This window comes from Fukomys damarensis, unplaced genomic scaffold (assembly GCF_012274545.1).
Source record: "Fukomys damarensis isolate Sample0158 unplaced genomic scaffold, DMR_v1.0_HiC HiC_scaffold_23, whole genome shotgun sequence".
In the NCBI taxonomy this organism is placed as follows: domain Eukaryota; kingdom Metazoa; phylum Chordata; class Mammalia; order Rodentia; family Bathyergidae; genus Fukomys; species Fukomys damarensis.
In genome coordinates this window covers 61992579-62013838 of record NW_022900935.1, presented here as the reverse complement: position 1 = coordinate 62013838, position 21260 = coordinate 61992579, and the positions used below count along the sequence as shown (strand labels likewise).

Sequence of the window (21260 nt, the reverse complement as noted above, 5' to 3'; positions counted from 1 at the left end):
AGTCCCCATGAAGGTGTCACAGGCACCTTCCCGTCCCATCCCCAGAGCACAGGGGTCTCAGCAGATGCTCCCAGTCACCTAGAGATGGCAGGACATTTGTGCACAAGGCTCTGGGGCAGGCTCAAGTCTCCCTGGTCCCCAGCTTCATGTACTCAGCGACCCCCATGAGGAGCCAGTGTGGTGGGGGAGTAAAAATTCAGGCTGACCCGGTGACCTGGGCAAGATGTCAGTGTGTCTGTTTCCTCCTGAGCTGTGACTCTCTACCTCTACTTGTGCCTAGGTTCCAACTGTCTGTCCCACACCACCATTCTCTCCCCACTCCCCCATATGGGGAGTTAAACTCAGGACCTTGTGCTTGCCAGGCAGGTGAGCACTGAGCTACGTTCCCCAGCCTGCCGCCATCATTCCTGACCAATTGCACAGGAGTAACAGGGGCTACAGGAGGCTAAGCTGGCAGGCTTGGGTGTCCGGTTGGGGCTCACACCCAGCCCTGTAAGCTGCCTCTGTAGGGCTATGAAATGGGGTCAGTGCCACTGGGAGGGCACAGAACCTCCTAAAGCTCCACACAGAGCAAGTGCCTAGTGGCAGGGAGGCCTCGGACATGGGGGCCATGTCTTCTTCCTCCTAAAGCACTATCAGGCCCACCCCACGAGTGTCCCTGGAGCGCTGTGTGTTCTAGAGTGTTCCACTGGTTCTTTGCATCCACCCTCACATTTAGGGGAAAGAGTCCCCATTCCCAGCTCTGTGCTGATTAGAGTCATTTGTCACTTCCTCGGATCCTTGCCTCATGGGTCGTTTCTCCCCAAACTGCAGGGACTGAGACCAGTGGTTTTGAATGTGACCCGGGGTGTGGGCTGCTCTCCTTTCCCACCCAGCCCTGCTTGTGGCCAGGAGGCTCACGCCAGTATCCAGGACCTCAAATACACATGAGGATGAGGAAGTAGGGTTTTTAGTTTTCTGGGGACCCCCTCTGACCTGCAGTTCCTCCAATGAGCAGGAAAGCAACAGTGACATCAGGAGAGGACTCTGAAAAGAGATGGACAGTTTCCGGTCTGCAGCTGGCCCTCTGGAGGACAGAAGGTGATTTGTGTCCCCAGAACAGTCCAGCTAGAGGTAGTGGGCTGCACTGATGGGGTGCAGGGACATGAGTACAGTGCCCCACCCTGGTTCTCCCGTCCCGGGAGCCTAGGAGTGTAGCAGGCTCTGGGATTCCAGCCTTCACACCCTGATTGTGTTGCCTTAGATTTGCAGTAAGTCAAGTCCGCCCCTGGGCTGTGTGCTTTAGGGTCCTATGCATGGGCCATGGCTGGCAAACGATCACTGCCGACCAGGCCTGAAACAAGGGTCCAAGGGTCCAGCCCTTGCATTTTGCTCCTGAAAGTGAGTCAGCGATGAGGAATGAGGGACCGCCCAGGGTCACACAGCCCTCAGCAGCAGTGGAGGAAAGGACCCACGCTGGCCACCTGTGCTTCTGAGCTGTCAGCCGGCCCCTTCCGCAGCCTGTGGGCATCAGGGGGTCGCCGAGGATGGTTGGGCAGTTCCCAAGTGCCCTCTGTGCTGGCTCTGCCTCCTGCCCCCGCCCACTGGGCTCCGAGCTGGGGTTTTCAAGGCTGAGCTTGGCTCCTGTGAGGGCTCTTGGCGGAGAAACTGCAGAGCACAGTTCCCTCCACAAAGCCGCACTGTTCTCAGCAAACCCTCCCAGGAGCGGGAGGCATTTTTTTCAAATGATTCAGCAGCACGTGAATGGGAAGGGCCAAGCCCAAGGCTCTGGCATGAGAGCTCGCGGCCCACAGGGAGGGAGAGGGACTTTGGCAAGGCGTGGGCTGGGGTCCCACCGGGACAGAGGGTAGGGGTAGGATCCTGGGGGCTGCAAAGGCAGCGGGAAGGCTGGGCAAGGAGGCTGAGGCTTTTCTCTGCACAGCTGAATCACTCCCGGGGGAGCCAAAGCAAATGGGCAGGAAATGGAGATGGGAGAGCTGGTCTCCATGGAGACGGGCATCCAGTGGACAGCTGCTCACGTGTGCAACAGAATCTTGAGCAGCCAGGCAGGCCTGGCACATCCCCAGGGGCCAGCTTGTGGGTGGCGTGGCCTAGGGCTGTGTGCCCTGCTGTCCCCTGATCTGCGCCTGGCACCCCCTTCTCCCTCCCTGACCTACCTTCTCCCCCCGCCTCCCAAATCTGCCTGCTTGCACTGTTCTCACTCCAGGCCTAAGTGACATGGCCAAGTCCTGTCTGCCCCTGGGCTGGCCCAGCCCTGCCCCAGAGCTGGGTGCTATTTGGCTCTTCCCCGAAACCCATTCTGCTCCTTTTCCCACTCCTTCCAAGCCCCTGTTGCTGGCTCCTGGGGCTGGAGGAGGTTTGGGGTCCTGTGGGAAGGTCTGATCTCTCAGCTGCTGCAAGGAGGGGAGCAGCCCTGAGCCCCGCCCGCCACCGCAGGGCTGTGTTTAATTACTAAGTGGACGTCCCCTTCTTGGTCTCTTTCCCCTAAAAGGAGCGGACTTGGAGGTCTTTTCCTCTGCTGACCCAAAGGGGCTGGGCATGGAGGGGCCAGGCAGGGCGGGGCAGAGCTCAGTGCTCAGGGGGAGCCCTCTAACTGTGCAGCCGGGGCACTGCGGGGGGGCGGCGAGGCCAGAGGTGGCAAGTCAAGCTGAGCTCACCTTCAGACTCCGGGGCACCAAGCCCACACTGCTGCTTTTCACTTCTGTGACACCTGCTACTGCTCATCCCCTCTGTGTCCTGTGTCCTCCTCAGCTCTCAGGGAGGGCCACAGCCTGGGCACCTGGGGAGCGGGGGGTGTCTACGATCCCCGGAAGCATAGCCCCCTTTCCCAATAACCATCTACCTGTCCCAGCAGCGCTCATAGCCATGTCTGCCCCTCCAGTGGGCAAAGTCGACCTGTGAACACCTTCCAGGGGGAAGGGCTCTCACCGTGCCCCTCACAGCCCAGCAAGGTGGCTCAGTTACACACACCAACTCAGATCGCACAGCCACCTGAGAGCCGTGCCCCCAAAACGTGCCTGGCCCCTGTGTTGCAGCTGTCCTAAGGCAAAGCCATGGGCTGCGGGGCCGGACTCTGTGTCTCGCAGAGGATCTGGAAGTAGGGAAGCCGTAGCCCAGAATCAGGCATCAGGAGTTTATGGGCCCCTTGGGTCTGTCGTCCAAAAAAAGGCAGACCCACTTCCCAGGGTCAACAGCTTTAGTGGTTCAAGCAGCTACGTGGTGATGTCCACCCGAGAGGGACGAGAGACTGGTCCCAAGTGGGTGCCACAGGTTCTAGTTACAGATGGTAATGGGACCTTGCTATGTGTGATCTGAGGGCGTAAATGGCAAGCCACATGGCACCTCCTCGTCTGCAGTTTAGACAAAGTGACGGGAACTTCGCAGTCCCCCTACCAAGTGTACCACCTGTCGATACCCAGCACCTCAAGAAGGCCACAGGAGCCTCACCAGGAGGGGAAGAAGCTGGGTTTCTCTGGGAGAGAGCATTGTTTCTTTTTCAGTTCCTTTGAAATGGTCTACATGGGAACTCTACCCAGGGACAAGGAAATGGGCCCCCTGGCCTTGGATGTTTGCAGGGCTGGCCCCAGGACAGCCACAGCCACTGGTGGCCCGTAGGATCTCTGGCGAGTATGCTGAGACATTGCAGGCCCTCACCCCACACGAGCACCTGTGGGTACCCTGCCCAGGGTACAGCTGGAGCCTGCAGAAGAAGACAGACAGACAGACAGGCTGGGGGCAGTGCCCTCTGGTGACCCAGAGCATGTCCTCCCACCTCATCCACTGCACACACAAGACAGAATATTTCTGAGTCCTGGGGCTTCCCTGTACATTGCCCTTCAGATGTGTGGTTTTGAGGGGCTGGAGGACACGGGTGTGTGGATGTCAGGTCTTAACACCCAGGTTCCCCTGTGCTCCTGGGCCGGCAGAGCGGCCCAAGTGGAGACTGTCCCATGGGATATGCTTACACGAAGGGCGTAGGGCCAGTGCAGCAAGATGTAAAGCGACCTGGACACGCTCCACAGATCCCCGGGGGCACTTGTTTTATTTTCCCAGGAACTTCTATGGGCTTCTGCAGACAGGGGGATCCTGCAGTGTCAGTGTGTGTCTTGAGAACGCAGCGGGCCATGGGTGGGTGATGGCCGAGGGACCGTTGGGAAGAACGGGAGGCGCTGGAGTCCGTTGTGTCTGCTTTGTTTCCAGTGGGCCCTGGGCCACAGCATGTGCCGATGGCACCAGGGCTCTCAGTGACCCATTTATATTCGCAACCCCCTCCACAGACAAAAGCAGAAAGGTCCCCGCCTCTCTCTTCCTGGACGGTTGTGATTCTCAAAGCCTGAGCACGGCCCTGGATTGGTCCAGGATCATCTTCTGTGACCTTGACTTTCTACCCACCTTGTTCTTTTTTGGTTCTCTTTCATCCCGGTTCTGGCTGGGTGCAGTGGGATTGTTTTTGCAGGCTCCTCGAAGGGGGAAGTGACATCATGTGGTGTCCTCGGCCCACAGGAGGGGGGCAGGGCTCTGCGGTTATGTGTGCTTTGAATTTAGTCGATGGCTGTGCATTCCAGTAGCCAGCAACTGGCAGGGAATTCATCAGCCAGTGTATCACCCTCGATCTTAAACCCAGATGTTGAGTCAACAGCAGAGGGGAAAGGAAGAAAAAAGCAAAATGGGAGCCGTGAAGGGGGGCAGGCCACAGTTTCGGGGCACAAAGCAATTAGAACCCAAATCTTTACGGATTTTCCCTCCTGTGCTGCCTCCTGTTCCTTGAGCGGGGGCAGCAGCAGGGCAGCACATTCGGGCGTGGACAGGACGTGGGCTGAGTCCAGCCTGGCGTCTGACTGCAGGCCCGGTAGGTGCCTAGTCAAAGCGATCCGTGCCCTGGTTTTAATTCTCCCCAGATTCTTTGGGTCTCTGTGCTTACCCAGCCTGGTTCTTTAAATGACCTGGAACTCAGAGACTTCCTTCTGGAGAGGCCTCCGTCCCTCCACAGTCCCAGGATCCGCGCTGGAGCTCACAGTGGTGACCATTGCCATGTGCATGACACGTGCTCTGGAGAGCTCTGCCACCTTCCTCTTCTCAAGAGAAGCCAGGCTTCTCTGTTTCCTGTCTATCTGGGCTCTGCCTGGATTGAATGTCCCTCCAAAGCCAGGTCTGTTGCCGAAGCCCTTTGTAGGGAGGAGCTGCACCATGCCTGTCTCCACCTGCGGCTCCTTCAGGCAGCAGCGCAGACCCAGGTGCCTGCACTGAGCAGTCAGCCCAGCCTCCCTCCTCCCTCCTCCCTCTGTGTCGGGGAGGGTGCCGGCGCTCTGGGGGAGGTTCTCACAGAGCTGATACTTCTGTGCCTCTTCCCCCCGCCCCTTATGATACTGAGAGTTGAACCCAGGGCTTCTGCACTGGAGTAACATCCTAGCCCTTTTTAAATTTTGAGACAGAATCTTGCTAATTTGTCCAGGCTGGGCTCGAACTAGCAATCCCTCCTGTCAGTCTTCTAGCGTGCTGTGATTATAGGTGTGCACCACCGCGCCTGACTTCTCCTTTGACTCTCTCGAACCCCTTCTTTCCTTCATCACCTTTCATTTGGTAAAGGAGCCGAGGTCCCTCTCAGAATTCAGAGACTCCAAAGAATGAATCCTGGGTCTCCCGGACGGATGAAAGCAGCCCAGTTCGATGGACATTCTTGCAACATCGGCATCTTCTGTCTCTCCTCTGCTTCCCTGCGAGCATCTGGCAGCCTCTCGTACTTAACTTTCTAGTCTCAACTCACAGCTCTGCCCTCAACCCCTCCACTCAACCAGTCTTTTCTTTCCTGACAATTTTGAAAAGAAAACACAAGGGGGTGAAGAGAGGGCAGTGGTATGGGGAAAAAATGAGAACCAAGACCCGTCGTGTAAAGATACAAGATCCCAGTGATGAATGTAACTGTTCTGTATACCTAAAAAGTACCAATAATCTCAATAAAAAAGAAAACACAGTGATCTGCAGACCACCCCACAGCGGACAAGGTGGCCCAGCCTGGGCCCTGGGAGTCTCTTTGTCCCTCTGTACCTGGGCAGCAGGACTCTGCTTTGCAGATCCATCACCTGCAGGAATGGGAGAAATCGGCCCTGTTCTGTGCTGGCTGAGGTCACACAGCTGGAAAGTAGCTAATGAGGATTCATCCCTGAAACATCTATTTCAAATAAGGACCTAGACTCGCATGGGAGCGCTGTGTGAGAAAACAGTGCTTAGCTGATAATGTGACCTTTTGGTGGTTTCACGGTGAGTTTGGCTTATTTTCTGATTGTATTTGTTGTGCACCGTTATGCATTAAGCATTGTGCAGCGAGGGACCCCTGGAAAGCAGTTCCAGAAGGTTCCCAAAGCAGTCAGAGTTAGGCAGATTGGCTCCACCCGGCCTTCGTCGGTTTATTCCTATCCAGATTACTATGTGAGAAAATTTACAACAGGGGTCATCTGGCCTGCTTACCGTTTGGCATAAGCATGTTTTTGAGCAGCATTGCAGTAAGACACGTAGATTATTTAGGTACGTAGGAAGGGGGACCAGTGACAAACCTCACCTGGCCCTAAGCTTGAGGCTGTCAGGCTCAGCCCTGTTCCATCCGGCAGACATTAATCTTAGTGCTGCTGTTCCTTAGCAGGATCATGGCTTCCTTCTACTGTCAGGACCTCCTGGAGCCCTGGGCAGACGCAGGTACTGGTGCTTGCAGCAGAATGGACGAAAGGTGAAGAATATCCCTAGCGCTGCCAGAGGACAGACTTTCCCCAAAAAAGAATAGGACAGGACTATTCTTGCTTGGTCTTGAAGGATGAAAGAGAAGTTCTCCAGGCAGGGAGAGGGAAGAGGCATTTTGGGCAGAAGAAACCCTTGGGCAAGTTGGGGAAGAGTAGTGGTCGGTGATGGGAGAGCAGCAAGAACAGGTAGGGCCTGTTGGGCAAGGCCAGCCCAGGCAACTGGCTGGCACTGGGTGGCAAAGGGTCTCCTATTTTAGGCAAAAGCCATTGGTAGCCAAGGAAGGTATCTGAGTAGGAAGGAGTGTGATTATAAGAAGAAAACGGGTAGCAGTGGATGCTGGAGTGATGGGGACTCGGGGTACAAAGAGATCTGGGGTGGTCTGCTGGGTGGCTTTCCCCCGATGGGGCTTTCAGGGGGAGGCCTGGCCTGGCCTGGGAAACAGGAACCTGTGGCATAGGCCGGTGTGACTCAGCTCTAACCAAAGAAGAAATGGGGCCCGGGCCCGTGTGGGGCCACACAGTGTGGCGTGGGACTTGGCAGAGGCTTGGATCCAGAACACATTTCTGGGGTCAGAAGGTTGGACACAGAAAGGGCTCCCGTGTGCCAGACCTCCCTGTTCCTGTGGGAGAAGACAGCGGCGGCCAGGAGAGACCTGAGCTCACCGCTCTGTGCTGGGGTGCTCCCTGTGCTGGTGCTGCCTGCTCCAAAACATGCCCAGAGTGAGTGCACTGTGTACTTGGGATGGCAAAGCTTTTAAAGCCATTAAAGTAGGCCGTGCCGCCGGCCGTAGCCTCAAAAGGAAAAGAGGAGGACCCTGCCCTCCTGATGTGAGCTGCTGCCCTCCTTGTCTAGATACCCAGGAGAGAATGGAGTCCTGGTTTAATGGCTTATAGAAAGCCTGTGGGCCATGACCCTTCCGCAGCCCTGGGCTCCAGAACGTTCTGGACCCTCCCGGCCCCCCTCCTCCCACTCATCTTTGCTTGTGGCCCAGGATGCTCTTTCTGCCTCACCTCCTTCCTCAGCATCTGTCCCTTAGCTTTGCTAGCCTTGCCTGCAGCATTTCTTAACCCAATGTGTGCCCTGCGAGTTGTGACGCCCCGACCCGCCTCTGTCCTGCCTCTCGTTAAATCAGCCTGTCTGCCAGCGCCATACAGAGGAGTGTGACGGGAACGTCCCCACCCCTACCCGAAGAGCAGGATGGCAGGCCACGTCGTTGGTTTACCTGCTGTCCCACACACCGACAAATACACTTCAGTGGAAATGAAAAGCCCTAAAGCGTGCAGCAGACAGCTTCTGCGTTCAATCGGTGGCTGTGTCCTGCTGCTGGGGAGCAGCCTGGGCTCACGGGAGGAACTCGGAGCCCCTGTTTCGGGCCCTGGAAATCAAGGGTTATCACTGGAGAGCCAGAGGTGATGGCGAAGGGGCCTTTATGCTCCTCTCCCAGCTTGTGGAGTCAGGGTCATCTGGCCCTCGTTTTATAGCTGGGGTGAAGGGTGGGCTCTTCTTTCCCAGGGGCCCCCAGCCCCAGCACAGCCTGGATGATCTTCTGGGAACTCCCCTCATCTCTGCGTCTCTGTGTTTTGCAGTGATCAGGGTCAAAGCAGTGAGTGAGAAGGAGGTGGACTCCGGGAACGACATCTATGGCAATCCCATCAAGAGGATTCAGTATGAGATCAAGCAGATAAAGGTAATAAGGCCCGGCAGCGTCATGGGGTTGGGCGGATTTTGGCCCAGGCCTGCACCTCCTTAACTCAATCCCACACACTATGTAGCAAAAACTGAGGCTGTCAGACCACAACCAGGTCCCACTCTCCCTGCTTAATCCATAAAGGCCCGGATTGCTGGGAGGAAACCAATATCCTCGATGCCTTCAGTTCTTTCAGAAATGTGTTTATTTTGATGGATGGCCGATCGGTGGTACAGCATCTGGCTGTGTCCCTGAGGTCCAACGTGTCTGGCTGAGCTGTTGGGGGAGGGGGTGCAGCTGTCCCCAGGATGTGGTCTTCGCTTCTGGGAGCCCCACCTGGTGCGAAGAGATGAGAACGAAGGTGCCCCACTGCGCGGTTCCGAGAGGAAGAGGGCTCTGGAGAAGGTGTACTTAGGGGCAGCTTCCTGACCACCGTGATGGGGCTCGTCAGGTAGGACAGCGGCCAAGTCAGAGGGCTGCAGGCCCAGCAGATCGTCTGTGCACATGGGCAGAAAGCCCGGTAAGAAGGAGTGAGCATAGCCTGGATGCTATTGTAGCTGATAATGGCTATCTTGGCCTTCGAGAGAGAAGAAAATACCTGGAATCAAATTCAGGGCCTCATGCCTGCCAGGCGCTGTGCTGCTGAGCTGCATCCCCGGCTGTGTGTTGAATTTTGTTACAAAAAGTAATAAATCTTGGTGTTGGGGAGACCTCTGTGGTACTGGTGATGGAACCCAGGGCCTTTACACTGAGCTACATCCCAGCCCTTTTTTATTTTGTAAACCTTGAGTCACTAGGTTGCTCAGTCTGGGCTCAAACTTGCAATTCTTCTGTCTCGTCATCCAGGAGGGCTGGGATTACAGGCTTGGGCCACCATGCCCAGCCTAGAAAATAAACTTTATCAGAAGGCCAATGGAATGCTTCATCTTTACAGATGTCACTTTAGGAAGGTGACCTAGTCTCTCGGTGCTTAGGTCTTTTTACTTAGGAAACAGGAAAGAAAACCTGCTCTTATGACCTCATCCTGGGCGTTAGACACCAAAGCAGCCCCCGTGGCCCTTGGGCCAATGGTGTCATTTAACACTGCATGTTAGCAGTACCACAGCCTTGTGACCTTTCCTGCTGTGGGCTGGAGTGTAGCTATTGGAAAGCTGCTTTGTCATGACATTAGGAATGGTCCCAGCCCATCTGGGTTTGTTTACTAAAACTCTCAGAGGCTCGGGGTGTGCATTGGCGGTAGAGGCCCTGGGCTGGATCCCCAGCACTGTGAAGAAAAGCCCCTCCCTCACTGGAGCAACAGGTGTGTTCCCGGAGGGCTGCCAGCACGCAGAAAACCAAACCCCTCATCCTCGGGGTTACGTCCCCACTCCAGAGGTGCTTCTCTGTTCTTGTCCCCATCGGGGTGCCGTGGTCCACCGGACATCCCGGCAGTTGGGCTGGGGCCATAGCTCAGTGGGTGCGAGGCCCTGGCTTCAATCCTCAGCCCCAGTAACAAACCGAAAAACCACCCACATCTGGACTTTTAGAAAGACTGTGGTCTTCCACGATGTGCCATCTTCCCGGGGACCCACAGGGTCTTCCCAGAGACTTCAAGGGCGAGTCTGAAAAAGTCCCCTCCAGGCCATTGTGGGGCCACCTGATAGGAGCCACCTTTGCGAGCAGACAGTGGCTGCAGAGAACACAGCCTCCCCCGTGCCCTGCACCTTCCTGCCTCTTCTCTTCTCTGTGGGGTGTACCTGGTGCAGGCAGTGGGGCTCTGCAGCCCAACTCAACCGATGCCATGTCTGTCTCTCCAGATGTTCAAAGGACCCGAGAAGGACATAGAGTTTATCTACACGGCCCCCTCCTCGGCAGTGTGCGGCGTCTCGCTGGACGTCGGCGGGAAGAAGGAGTATCTCATTGCAGGTGCGTGGGAGGGGAGGCTTGGCTGTGGGAAACCCTCAGGGCCCAGGGAACTGATGGCCAGAGCGGTTCCATGGCTTCCCAGTCTCTAGGTGCACGCGCCCCACACTGCCCTCTAGGGGTGGCCTGGCCGAGCTGCAGGGCTGCCCGTGCTCATAACTACCAAAGGAGGGGTGGCTGCTGGCTGCCGGAGTGCAGTGACCCGGGCGGGTCTAGGCCAGGGTCTGTCTCCTGGTGTACCCTGCTGAGTCCTTGCCCAGGCCAAGGCTGTCAGCTGGGGAACCTCTCTGCCAGGCCCTTCCACCTTCCCTTTCCTTCACTGGGTTTTGACTCGAGGTGGCCATGCTCCAAAGGCTTTCCATGCAGAGTCCGTTTCATGCCCTGTGACAGAGGTGCTGCTGTGACCTCATTTTACAGGCGAGGAGAGCTGAGGTGGAGTAGCGTGCCCCGGACCCAGACACCAGCATGGAGTCAGCTTACACCTGCTCCAAAAGGCCACTTGTGACATTTTTAGTTGTACGAGCTGAATGATGTCATGTTGGCAGCTTGAAATTGGCCAGGATGGAGCATTTCCGCCGTATAAATTGGCAAATGCTCCATACTGGAGCGGGTGTGAGACATTCTCGGTGCAGCTCGGCAATGTCACTACCCGGGCAGGGCCACCAGGAGCCCTGCCCCAGCGCTGCCTGTGGGGCTCAGCTCCCGGCCGGCACATCCTGTCACTGCCCCACATCTCAGCCACGGCGCTTGCCTGCGCTGCCCACATGGACTCCCAGCCTGCCCCCAGGCCAGCTCGGCCAGCCCCAGAGGGTCCAGCACGCAGCCAGGACCGAGAGCCAGTGTCTAACCAGAAGTTTCCCTGCGCCGGCACAGAGGCAGAGCCTCCTGCTGGAGTTTCGAGCTGCTGGGCAGCGCACGCTACCCGGGGTGTGCCTGGGGCTGAGGAATGACACCTGCCCTGCAAAGGGGAACCTCCGGATACTGTCTTTACCTCTTGGGGCCTTTGCAGTCAGCCAGCTCTGCTTCTTGTTACAGCTCCTAAGCCCCAGGGCACTGCCCCCTCATCCATGGGATGGGAGGTCCCTGTGAAGGTCCTGGGGAGCAGCCTCAGCTGGGCTGTGCTGCAGCAGCCAGGAGCCCCAACGCAGTGGCTCTGCTGTGTGTGTGGCTGGCGCTCCTGCCCCATCTCATGTTCCCTGAGAGTGAGGAAGCTGCAGGCTATTAGGAGAGGCCGTCCAGTGTGAGGGTGGGCAGAATTTACGGCCAGCGGCCCCAGGATTGTCACCCGTGGTTACTCTGTCATATTTATTTGAGGGATGTGCTAGGGAAACCTTCCTCCTTCTGCCCATTTTAGCAAGAGTGAGCCTTCGGGGCCCAAATGCAGCCAGCCTCGTGAGTCAGTCCGTGCAGAACGCTGAGTCACTTGAGTGAGCCTTCGGGGCCCAAATGCAGCCAGCCTCGTGAGTCAGTCCGTGCAGAACGCTGAGTCCGTGCAGAACGCTCGTGCTGTGTGCAAATGCCACCATTCTGCTTCTTCACATGGACCCTGTGTGTCCTGCACTGGCCCTACACAGGCCCATGGCATTGTCCCCGGTCTCTAGGAAGACGGCGTGATGTCACACAGCGCACATTGTACGGGCGTGCCAACCCCCAAAGCCGTCCGGACTCTAGCTCCTGGAGCGAGAGAGTGAAAGTGTCTGAAGGGACAGCCGCTTGATAACCATGTGCCTGTCATCTGGGGCTATTTCACGTCTCCTACTGGAACCAAGCAAAATCACATAAAGTGCGTTTCAGCCTCTCCGTCACCTGTGAGACATAATATTGGGAAAAGGCCTTGCCTCTAAATGTATCGCACGTGGGTTTTTAAATTGCAGTGTGTGTGTGTGTGTGTGTGTGTGTGTGTGTGACATAAAATTTACTGTCATACCCGTTTCTGTGGATAGAAGATTAAGTACATTCACCGCTTTGTATAACTGTCACCGTCCATTTCTAGAGCTTTTTCATCCTCCCAAACTGAAACTGTCCCCACTTAACACTACCCCCGACTCTTCCCTTCCCTGTGGCTGCTGTCACCACAGGTCTATCTTCGGTCTCTGTGAAATTGCCTATTCCAGGGATCTCCTGCAAGTGAAGTCTGCACCCTTTTGTGCATGGCTTATTTTACTAAGCATGATGTCCTCAAGGTCATCCATCTTGTACTCTGCGTTGGACCATCCTTTCCTTTTTATGTGCATGCATTTTTAAGTTTTAAAAAAATGGGAACCCCCCCCATGGAATTCTAGGCCTGATTTCATACTGTTAACAATTTCAGCTGGGCGTGGTAGCACACGCCTGTAATCCCAGCACTCGGGAGGCTGAGGCAGGAGGATCACTTTGAGTTCCAGACCAGCCTGGGCTACATAGTGAGTTGCAGGTCAGTCTCAACTACATAGTGAGACCCTGTCTCAAAAAACAAAAAACAAACAAACAAACAAAAAAACTCACTCTCCAACTACTTAGTATCTCCAAAGAGCACTCTGAGGTCCCCACCATGACGCATAATGAATGGTGCCAAGCGGTAACCTGTGTGTGTCTGGACCTGTTGGTCCTCCCGTGCCGGCCTCTGAGGTTGCTGTGAGGACAAAAGTGTACCTCACAGAGGGCCGGGCTTAACCTTGGTCCGGATTCACCTGAGGGCAGCTAGTAGTTTTGTGCCTTAAATGAGAGGTAGCAGTGACTCCGAGAGACAAAGAGCCGGTCCACAGCTGCCCCTGGGGCCTGAGGAGAGCTGGGTCAGCAGGACAGCAGCCCAGGGAGGAAGCTTGGTCTGGGGAAGGGTCCCGAGGGACTCAGACGAGCATGTGCCTAAGACGCTGGCAGGGTCTCTCTCCCTCGGTGACCATTCCTGAGACTCGGCAGTGACGCTTCTGTCCATGGGGCTCCCTGCTCCATCCTCCTTGGGGGCACAGTGGCAGGGCCCCCATCACCCCAGGAGCTTCTGATCCCACTTTCTCCCAGGCTGGGTCAGGTGACTCCGTGTTGTCTCTGGCCTTTCCTTCCTGAGGCGCAGACCCTACTTCTGTTCTGCGGCTTTGGGTGAGTTGGCCGGGCCAGCAGCGATCACGGGATGTGGTGAGCCACTCTGCCAGCCAGCGCCCACCTCCCCTGGGCTGGTGACTCAGCTTCACATGTTGAGTTGGGCATGAGACCGTGCTTGGGAAGTCTTATAGCAGCGGCCCTGTAATTTTCTTCTATGGTCCTCTTCTCCAAAAGGAAAAGTAAACATACAACCCTTAGTTACACATTTTAATTCATTCCTGTTTTTCTGTATCCAAGACTCATGCTTCGCTTTTTTCCAAGACAGATATAAGTAGAATGTTGCGACAAATCTTCATGTCATGTAAGCCTAACCAAGTCTTAACTATCCTGATGGGGATCTCTCATGTCTGTTTTTGTTGTTGTTGTTGTTGTTGTTTTTAAGACAAGGTCTTGCTTTGTAGTTCCGTCTGGCCCTGAATTCACTATGTAGTCCAGGCTGGCCTCGAACTTGTGGCAACCCTCCTGCCTTAGCCTCCCAAGTGCTAGGATTACAGGTGTACGCCACCACACTTGGTTATGGGGGTCTTCTTTTAACATTCAGGGATGCTACACCATTCATCTGTGACATCAGAAGTTCCTGCTAGCTCGAAATGATACAGTTTGTGTCTTTGCCAACCTTCTGTGGAAGCTTACATTGGTGTTAAAAGACCAAAAAGAGTGATAGTAGAAAAAGACAGAATAGGAAGAAAATCACTAGAACAATCTACATCGCCTGTAAATTTTATTAAGCAATTACTATGTGCAAGGAACTGTGGCTACAAAAAGAGAGCAGCCAAACCCTTACCCTTTGTGCTTGCCACTTGGTTCAGGAAGCAAAATGCATAAGAAAGGCTAACGACAATTGACTGGGATGTTAATGCTAGGCACGGGGTGCTGTAGAAATCAACATGGCATTTTGGATGACGGAGCCAGAATAGAAACTCCGCCTGTGAACCACAGTGATGACCAGGCCGGGCTGCAGTCTACTGGTACATGCGGTAAATGCCAGAAGAAACCGGTGGTGGGAATGCATTGCCACTCGCTACTTTGCTCTTTTCCCCTCTACTCTGAACGCCACAGAAAATGGCTACAAGTTGCGGGAAGGTCCAGCATCTATGACTGAAGTGTTTAAGGTCAAACGAACACTTATCTTTTAGAATTTAAAGTCCAGAATAAATGCTGCTCTGGGGGATGGTTGAGCTCCCAAGCCTAGAGGAGAGGAGCAGCTAACACCGGGGCGGGAGAATGCAAACCCAGGGGGTCTGTGCCGCGGAAACAGCGTGGTGGACACCCCCCAAAAGCCCTGGCCAGCCCGTCTGGGCTCGCCACAGCAGCTGGTCCCAAACCAGCCGCGTTGCCCCTCCAGAGAGCTACGTTCCTACTAGTGGGCTGTCGGTGGCTGGCGCAGTGTCTGAGATCTTTAAGCGGGCGTAGTGGCGCCCGCGTACGGCCAGGGCCCCCGGTGCCTCCCTGGGACCCTCCCGGGCACTGATCCCTCATTCCCGGGCCTGTGTTTCTCTTCACAAGGTGCCAGGGTAGCAGGAGGGATGAGTTTTTAAGTCACCGCCTTGGCCGCTCTTACCTTCTGTCACTGGCTGTCACATGCGTGTTCGTCCTTTTCTCCTGCCGGCTCATGCTGAGGCTGTCACCAGCGTGATGTCTTCACCACCGTGGAAGGAAGCCGACTCTCCAGCCTAGGGCACACTATGGGGACAGCGCCCCCTTGTGCCCAGCACAGGGAATGCAGAACCGATTACGGACCAAAAATCCCACACGTGGACTAGTCATACTCGTAAAATGCACGATTGCAGGGTCAACATCAAATGGGAGGAATGCCCGTGACTAAATGTTATTTGCTGAAAAAATAGGAAACAGAATGATCTATGCATCACATGGTCTTTTGTGTGTGAACTTGCTTATGAGAGTATAGGTAGCAAAATCAAGGGAGTAGTTGACAAAAATAAGGAAGCTTTTAAAAACTGTTTCTTGCATTTTCTCTCGCTCTCTCCTTTTTTTTTTTTTTCAGTACTGGGAATTGAACCCAGGGCCTTCTCACTTAGCTGTATTCCTGCTTTTGTAATTTTACTTTTTTGAGACAAGAGTCTTGCTAAACTGCCTAGCCTTGAGCTTGAACTTGCAGTCGTTCTGCTCAGCTTACCAGAGTGCGGGGATCACAGGTGTGCACCACATTTATTTCAAAACTCACGGTACAGCGATCCATACTATTGTCAGAACTAAGTCTCGGCACCCCCGAGTCCTGTGTAGACGTCAGAAGTGGGTGGAAGAAGAGAACCCAGTACTCTGGCTGAGCTTGGTGAACCCTGTCTCTCCACAGGAAAGGCCGAGGGGGATGGCAAGATGCACATCACCCTGTGCGATTTCATCGTGCCCTGGGACACCCTGAGCACCACCCAGAAGAAGAGCCTGAACCACAGGTACCAGATGGGCTGTGAGTGCAAGGTGAGCGCACCCATCCCCGCAGGCTCAGGAGGGCATGTGGGGTTCAGGTCCCTGGCTTCCAGGACCCTCGAGTCTCCAAGATCCTCACTGAGGACTGGACTCTTCAGGAGGGAGGCTCCCTGGCTGGGGACAGCTTTCGGCCCCTGGTCACATCTCCTGCAAAGGGTCTCTGGAGAGTAACGGATCATTGGGGCAAACACACCGATCCAGCTGTGTGGCTGGCAGCTTAGCAAGAGCAGCCTTCTCCAGAAGGGACCTCTGTGGGAAGGCGTGCACCCTTCGTGTGCCTAGTGAGAGATCGCCCCGGGGGATACGTGTTTCCCAGCGCCCCAGACATTTACGCGCGTGGGGCTCCCTGACTGTGGGTGTGTGTTGAGCAGGCTGGAAATGCCTGCCTCCCTTCTCAGAATGCGCCCGGAGGTGCTGAACAGCTGTGGCAATGCAGACACTCAGATGCAGCTGAGGAGGGCAGGGTCTCACCCACAGCTCCCGGGCTCGGATTCTGTCTTCTCTGACACCTTGACGTTATCTCCAAGGCAGCAAGCATTGCTGGACACCCAGCACCCCTCTGTGTTGTCAGGAGTGACCAGGAATTTCTAGCCAAGCTCTATCCATGCCTGCCAGAGCTGTGTAAGGGGCCTCCTCCCACTGCAGCTGATGCTGCGCTTCCTGTGCTCATGCAGGGTGTGGAATCCAAGCTCACAGTCCATGGGTGCCGGGCACAAGTCTTCTGTCGCCTAGTGTGGCATCCGAAACAAGCTCTCCTTTGGTTAATGCTGCAAAAGTAGTCACCCTCTTGGAGCCACAAGTTCCTTTGCCAAAACTCTAGTCGCCCACAACCTCAGACCTTGTGCTTGAGAGCAGGCTCCAGGCCTCGTTATTCAGCTCAGATCTGCTTCTGGGAAATGTCCAATCTGTTGTCATTCTTGTGTGTGTGCGTGTGTGTGTACGAAGTACTAGGGAGTGAACCTGGAGCCTTCATGCTGAGCTTTATCTCTAGGTCTTTTTAAAATTTTTAGTTTCGACAGTGTCTCACTAAGTCGCTGAATTGCCCCGGCTGGGCTAAAACTTGTGAGCTGCTTGCCTCAGCCTCCCCGAGTGCTAGAATTACAAGCATGCACAACCAAGCTTGACTCTGACATCGTTCCTCTTGTTGTCCTTGTACCTCCAGAAAGGTGGACTAAAATCAGACCATCTTCTGGTTAGAGAAGGTAGATCAGGTGGCCCACAGGTGGATCAGGGGCCGCACAGGTGGAGGGGTGCACCAGTGGGCAGGTGCGCAGGCCTTGCCTGGCCCGGGCTCCCCTTGGGCACCGCCTGTTGCTCCATGGAAAGGGTGAGGTGAGACCGCTTTCCTGAATGTTTCGTTGGGCGCAGAGCTGGGCCCTGGAGATGGCCCCTGAGCGGCCTGGCCCCCGTCCATTCCTCAGCCCTGGGCTGAATCCGCCTATTTGTCCCCAGATCACGCGCTGCCCCATGATCCCGTGCTACATCTCCTCCCCGGATGAGTGCCTCTGGATGGACTGGGTCACAGAGAAAAGTATCAATGGGCACCAGGCCAAGTTCTTCGCCTGCATCAAGAGAAGCGACGGCTCCTGCGCGTGGTACCGTGGGGCGGCGCCCCCCAAGCAGGAGTTTCTTGACATTGAGGACCCCTAAGAGGCTGCCGGCACCCCTGTGGCCAATTGAGAAGCCTCCAAGGGTTTAGACTGGTCCAGCTCTGACATCCCTTCCTGGAAACAGCATGAATAAAACCGTCACCCAAATGGGTCACATCAGTGTGATTCTGCCCCTCCCCACTGTCCTTCTGAACGTGGTTGTGGGCTGGAGGGAGGGGTGGGCCCAGATCCCCCTGTACCACTCCCTCCACCAGCCTGGGCACTGTGTCTCAGTCTTCAGTCCTGGTGTGGGTAGGGCTGGGACACTCAGACTTCCCGCCCAGGCCTCCTTGGCACCATCACAGGGGCCAGGCAGGCAGCATTTAGGGATCGCCGTGGCCTGGCTGGGGCAGAGCCTAGAAACGTGCATTTTGCAGAAACTCTTGAGGGTCGTTGTAAGACTATGTAGCAGGCCTACCAGGTCCTTTTCATCCTGAGAGGGCCACGTCCCTCATTTTCTGCAGCAGCCACCTCTCTGACCTAGGGTGGCAGTCCCTGCTCCTTGCAAGTGCCCCTCATCTCCCCTGGGCCCACCACGTACTCCCAGCACCTGTGCCTCCCCCAGGTCCAGGAGCAGCCCCAGAAACAGTGGTTCATTCTTGGAGAAGCCCCACTCAGTCATGAATCTGCACAATTCCAGTGGCGCCTCGCTCGGGGCCCACAGAGATGTGCAGCAGGAGACCCTGGCTGAGCCACATTTTTACTTCAGCCAAGTCTCCCGGCCCCCACCCCACAGACCCCAGCCCCGTGTGGGGATCTGTGCGGTCCCCTGCAGGGCAGGTATCCGGTAGGGCGGTTGCTTGGCTGCCCTCGTAATTCACCCCTAAGCTTCTCTGGTTGCTCCTGCCTCCTTCCCGCCTGGCACTGGGGAGCTGTGATCCAGCCACAAAGCTTTGCCTCCCCCAGCCTGGCACATGGCTTGGCTTGCCGCGTCCTCTGTTTGCACACACTGAGAATGCAAATGCTGGTTCCGCAGGCTTAGCAAAATCTGCTGCAAGACCGATGGTCACTATTCTGCTGCGGATTTCAGCAGGTGACATTAGCTAAGTGTACTAAGCCCCGCCCCAGGAGGCAGGCAGCTTGCGTGGCACTCAGTTCTTTCTGGGCCTCCAGGATGCTGTGGCCTGTTTTAAGAGACATCTCATTTTTCTAAAGATGAACTCTTAGATAATGTGTGACCCCTGAGTCGCAGATGTGCCGAGATCTGCTTCTGTTTGCTATGTCACACAGATTACCCACTGCCAGACACTTCGTGGGGAGCTGGGGAACCCACCTGTCCCAAGAAAATGGCTTTCTGGTGCCAGCACCATGGGAGTTCACACAGGCAGAACTTTCTCAGTGACAGCACAGAGCCTCACTTCTTTTCCTACCTGTGTTGTAAAGATAAACTTCTCTGCGGACACGCACACACACACATGCATGCACACATGCAAACACATTCATGTGTGCACACACAGTGCAACAAATCTGGCAGCCCGGGAGTCGCCCCTCTGCAACATGCTTCCCAAGTCACCCTCCTCTAAGCCTGTGCTTTTCTGCAGCGGCCCCCAAACCCCTGAAGACTCCTGACCCCCGAGTGGCACGCAGCCCCTCTGCCCACTGGGACCTGGTCAGCACAGAACTCGATGACTTCCCTTTCTAGGACAGACTGGGAGAACATCTAGGAATCAGCCCCTGCCCCCAGGGCGTTTTCATGCTGTACAATGACACACAGTTGGTGAGATGTCATAATGGACCAGTCCACATGATTGCAGTATATACAACACCACCAGACCCCCCACCCAATCAATATAACACCCCGCCCTGTTTGCTTCCTGTATGGTGATACCGTGTGTAACATTTGCTCCTGTTTCTGCTGACTTCTGAAATGTTTGGGTTTGTTTCTGACATCCGCTGTGATCATTCCTGTGCTGTGATTTTTTTTAGTGCCCTTGGAAGGTGTTAGACTTGCACTTTTGAGACCCGGTTACCGCATCACGGAAACATTTGACCCTGAGTGGAAGGCGTGGTGTGGTAGCAGGCCCGTGACAGTGGAACCCTTCAAATCTTTTCTTTCGTTCCTTGAGTATCTTTGCTTTCTCTGCCTCCCACCTTTTGCTCTTGGGTTCCAATTATTACTAAGGAGAGGACCTCGGAGTGGGTTGGTTCTAAGAGATGGCCTTTATATTCGATCCGCGCACACTGGCTTTCTAGCCACACTGAGCAGCAGAAGAAAACAAGGTAGATCAAAAGGAAGTGCCCGGTGGCAGCCGAGTGATGGAGCCACTCAAATCCCTTCACAGTAAATAATTGCAATATATATATAGTTTAAGAAGGATCTCCATTTGGCCTTGTTTAATTTATATGTTATATCCTGAGCACGGCTCTTTTCTCCCTCTACTCTTCTCATCATGCAAGCAACTCAAAGTATTTAAAATGAAGTTTACATTGTAGTTGTTTTAAAATCTTTGCTTGATAAGTATTAAGAAATATTGGACTTTTCTGCCATAATTTAAAGCTTTGTTGATTTTTGTCTGTTTTTGTTTGGATTTTTTTGTTGTTGTTGTGGGGGTAGCAATGTGTTCATGCTGGAATATGAAGTCTGAGACCCCCACCCCCTGTGCTGGGAACACATGAGAATTGTTGAAAATCAACAAGCAGACTGCGCATGTCTCTGATGCTTTGTATCATTTTTGAGTGATTGCTCCATCAATGGACAATAAACAATATTATCAAAGAGAAGCCTGGCTCTGTCTGTGTGGCTGTCTCCAGCGTTCAGAACTGCCGCTTTCTAGCTAGAGAGTGAAGACCCAAACACCTGCATAGGAGTCTGTCCCATCTAGGGGAGGGGGCTCCCCTGTGTTCAAGGGCAAAATGCCTGAGTGCTTCAAGAGGGTACTGAGGGCTTGGCTGTGACAGGGCAAACGGAATGAACATGGTTTTCTTTTCTTTTTCGGTACTGAGGATTGAACCCAGGGCCTTCATAATGGCCAATCCCCAGACATTTTTTTTTTTTTAATTTTTGAAATGGTCTTGTTAAGTAGTCCAGGCTGAGTTTGAACTTGCAGTCCTCCTGCCTCAGCCTCCTGGAGTGCTGAAATTACAGGCATGTACTACTGTAACCGCTGGGAACATGATTTTCTTTTTCTTTCTTTCTTTATTTTTTTTCCTGGTACCAGGGATCCAACCTGAGGATGTTGTGCTTGCCAGGCAGGTGGGTGCAGCTGAGCTACATCCCTGGCACGAACATGGTTTTCTTAAGTGGGCAAAGAGCCAGGAGGATACAAGTGTCCCCTTCATTCATTCAGCACATACAAACTTAGAGCCAGAGCCCCGTGAGCCTCCCACTTCCTCTTGTGTCCACACCCACCTGCTTGGGGCTATTTGGCAAGAAAAGTCCCAGTTTCATCTGTAAATATCTCAGCACCTCTGTCTGAAAACTAAGAACAGTTTTGAAAACATTCTAGGAATGCCTTTATTACATTTTAAAAGCGTCCTTAGAGTTCATTAATGTTGTCAGATATCTAGTCAGTATTCTGACATCCTTGGTTTATATCCAAATATAATCCGTCAGTTGCAGTTGGGCTGTGCCATGGTGTGGATATGATCTTTCCTGCAGGGCCCTCAGTGTGCTGCGGTTAATAGGTGGGGGGACCTTAAAGAGGTGGGGCCTGTGCAGCCATTGCTGGCTTCTGAGCTTTCTGGCTTCCTGACTGGTCATGTGATCTCTCCTCAAGCACACACCCACCATGATGCCTTCCACCATGATAGGATGCAGCCCAGCG

General features: G+C 54.6%; 1 protein-coding gene across 1 annotated transcript; it reads left to right on the top strand.

Moving 5' to 3' along the window:
- Positions 1-4124: 4124 nt before the first annotated feature.
- On the top strand, positions 4125-20217 carry Timp2 (TIMP metallopeptidase inhibitor 2). Its single transcript, XM_033767430.1, has 6 exons — positions 4125-4128; positions 6184-6258; positions 8319-8419; positions 10216-10324; positions 15714-15838; positions 17300-20217. Exons 1-6 carry the CDS (start codon positions 4125-4127, stop codon positions 17495-17497), a joined length of 612 nt encoding a protein of 203 aa, XP_033623321.1. The 3' UTR covers positions 17498-20217.
- Positions 20218-21260: the final 1043 nt, after the last annotated feature.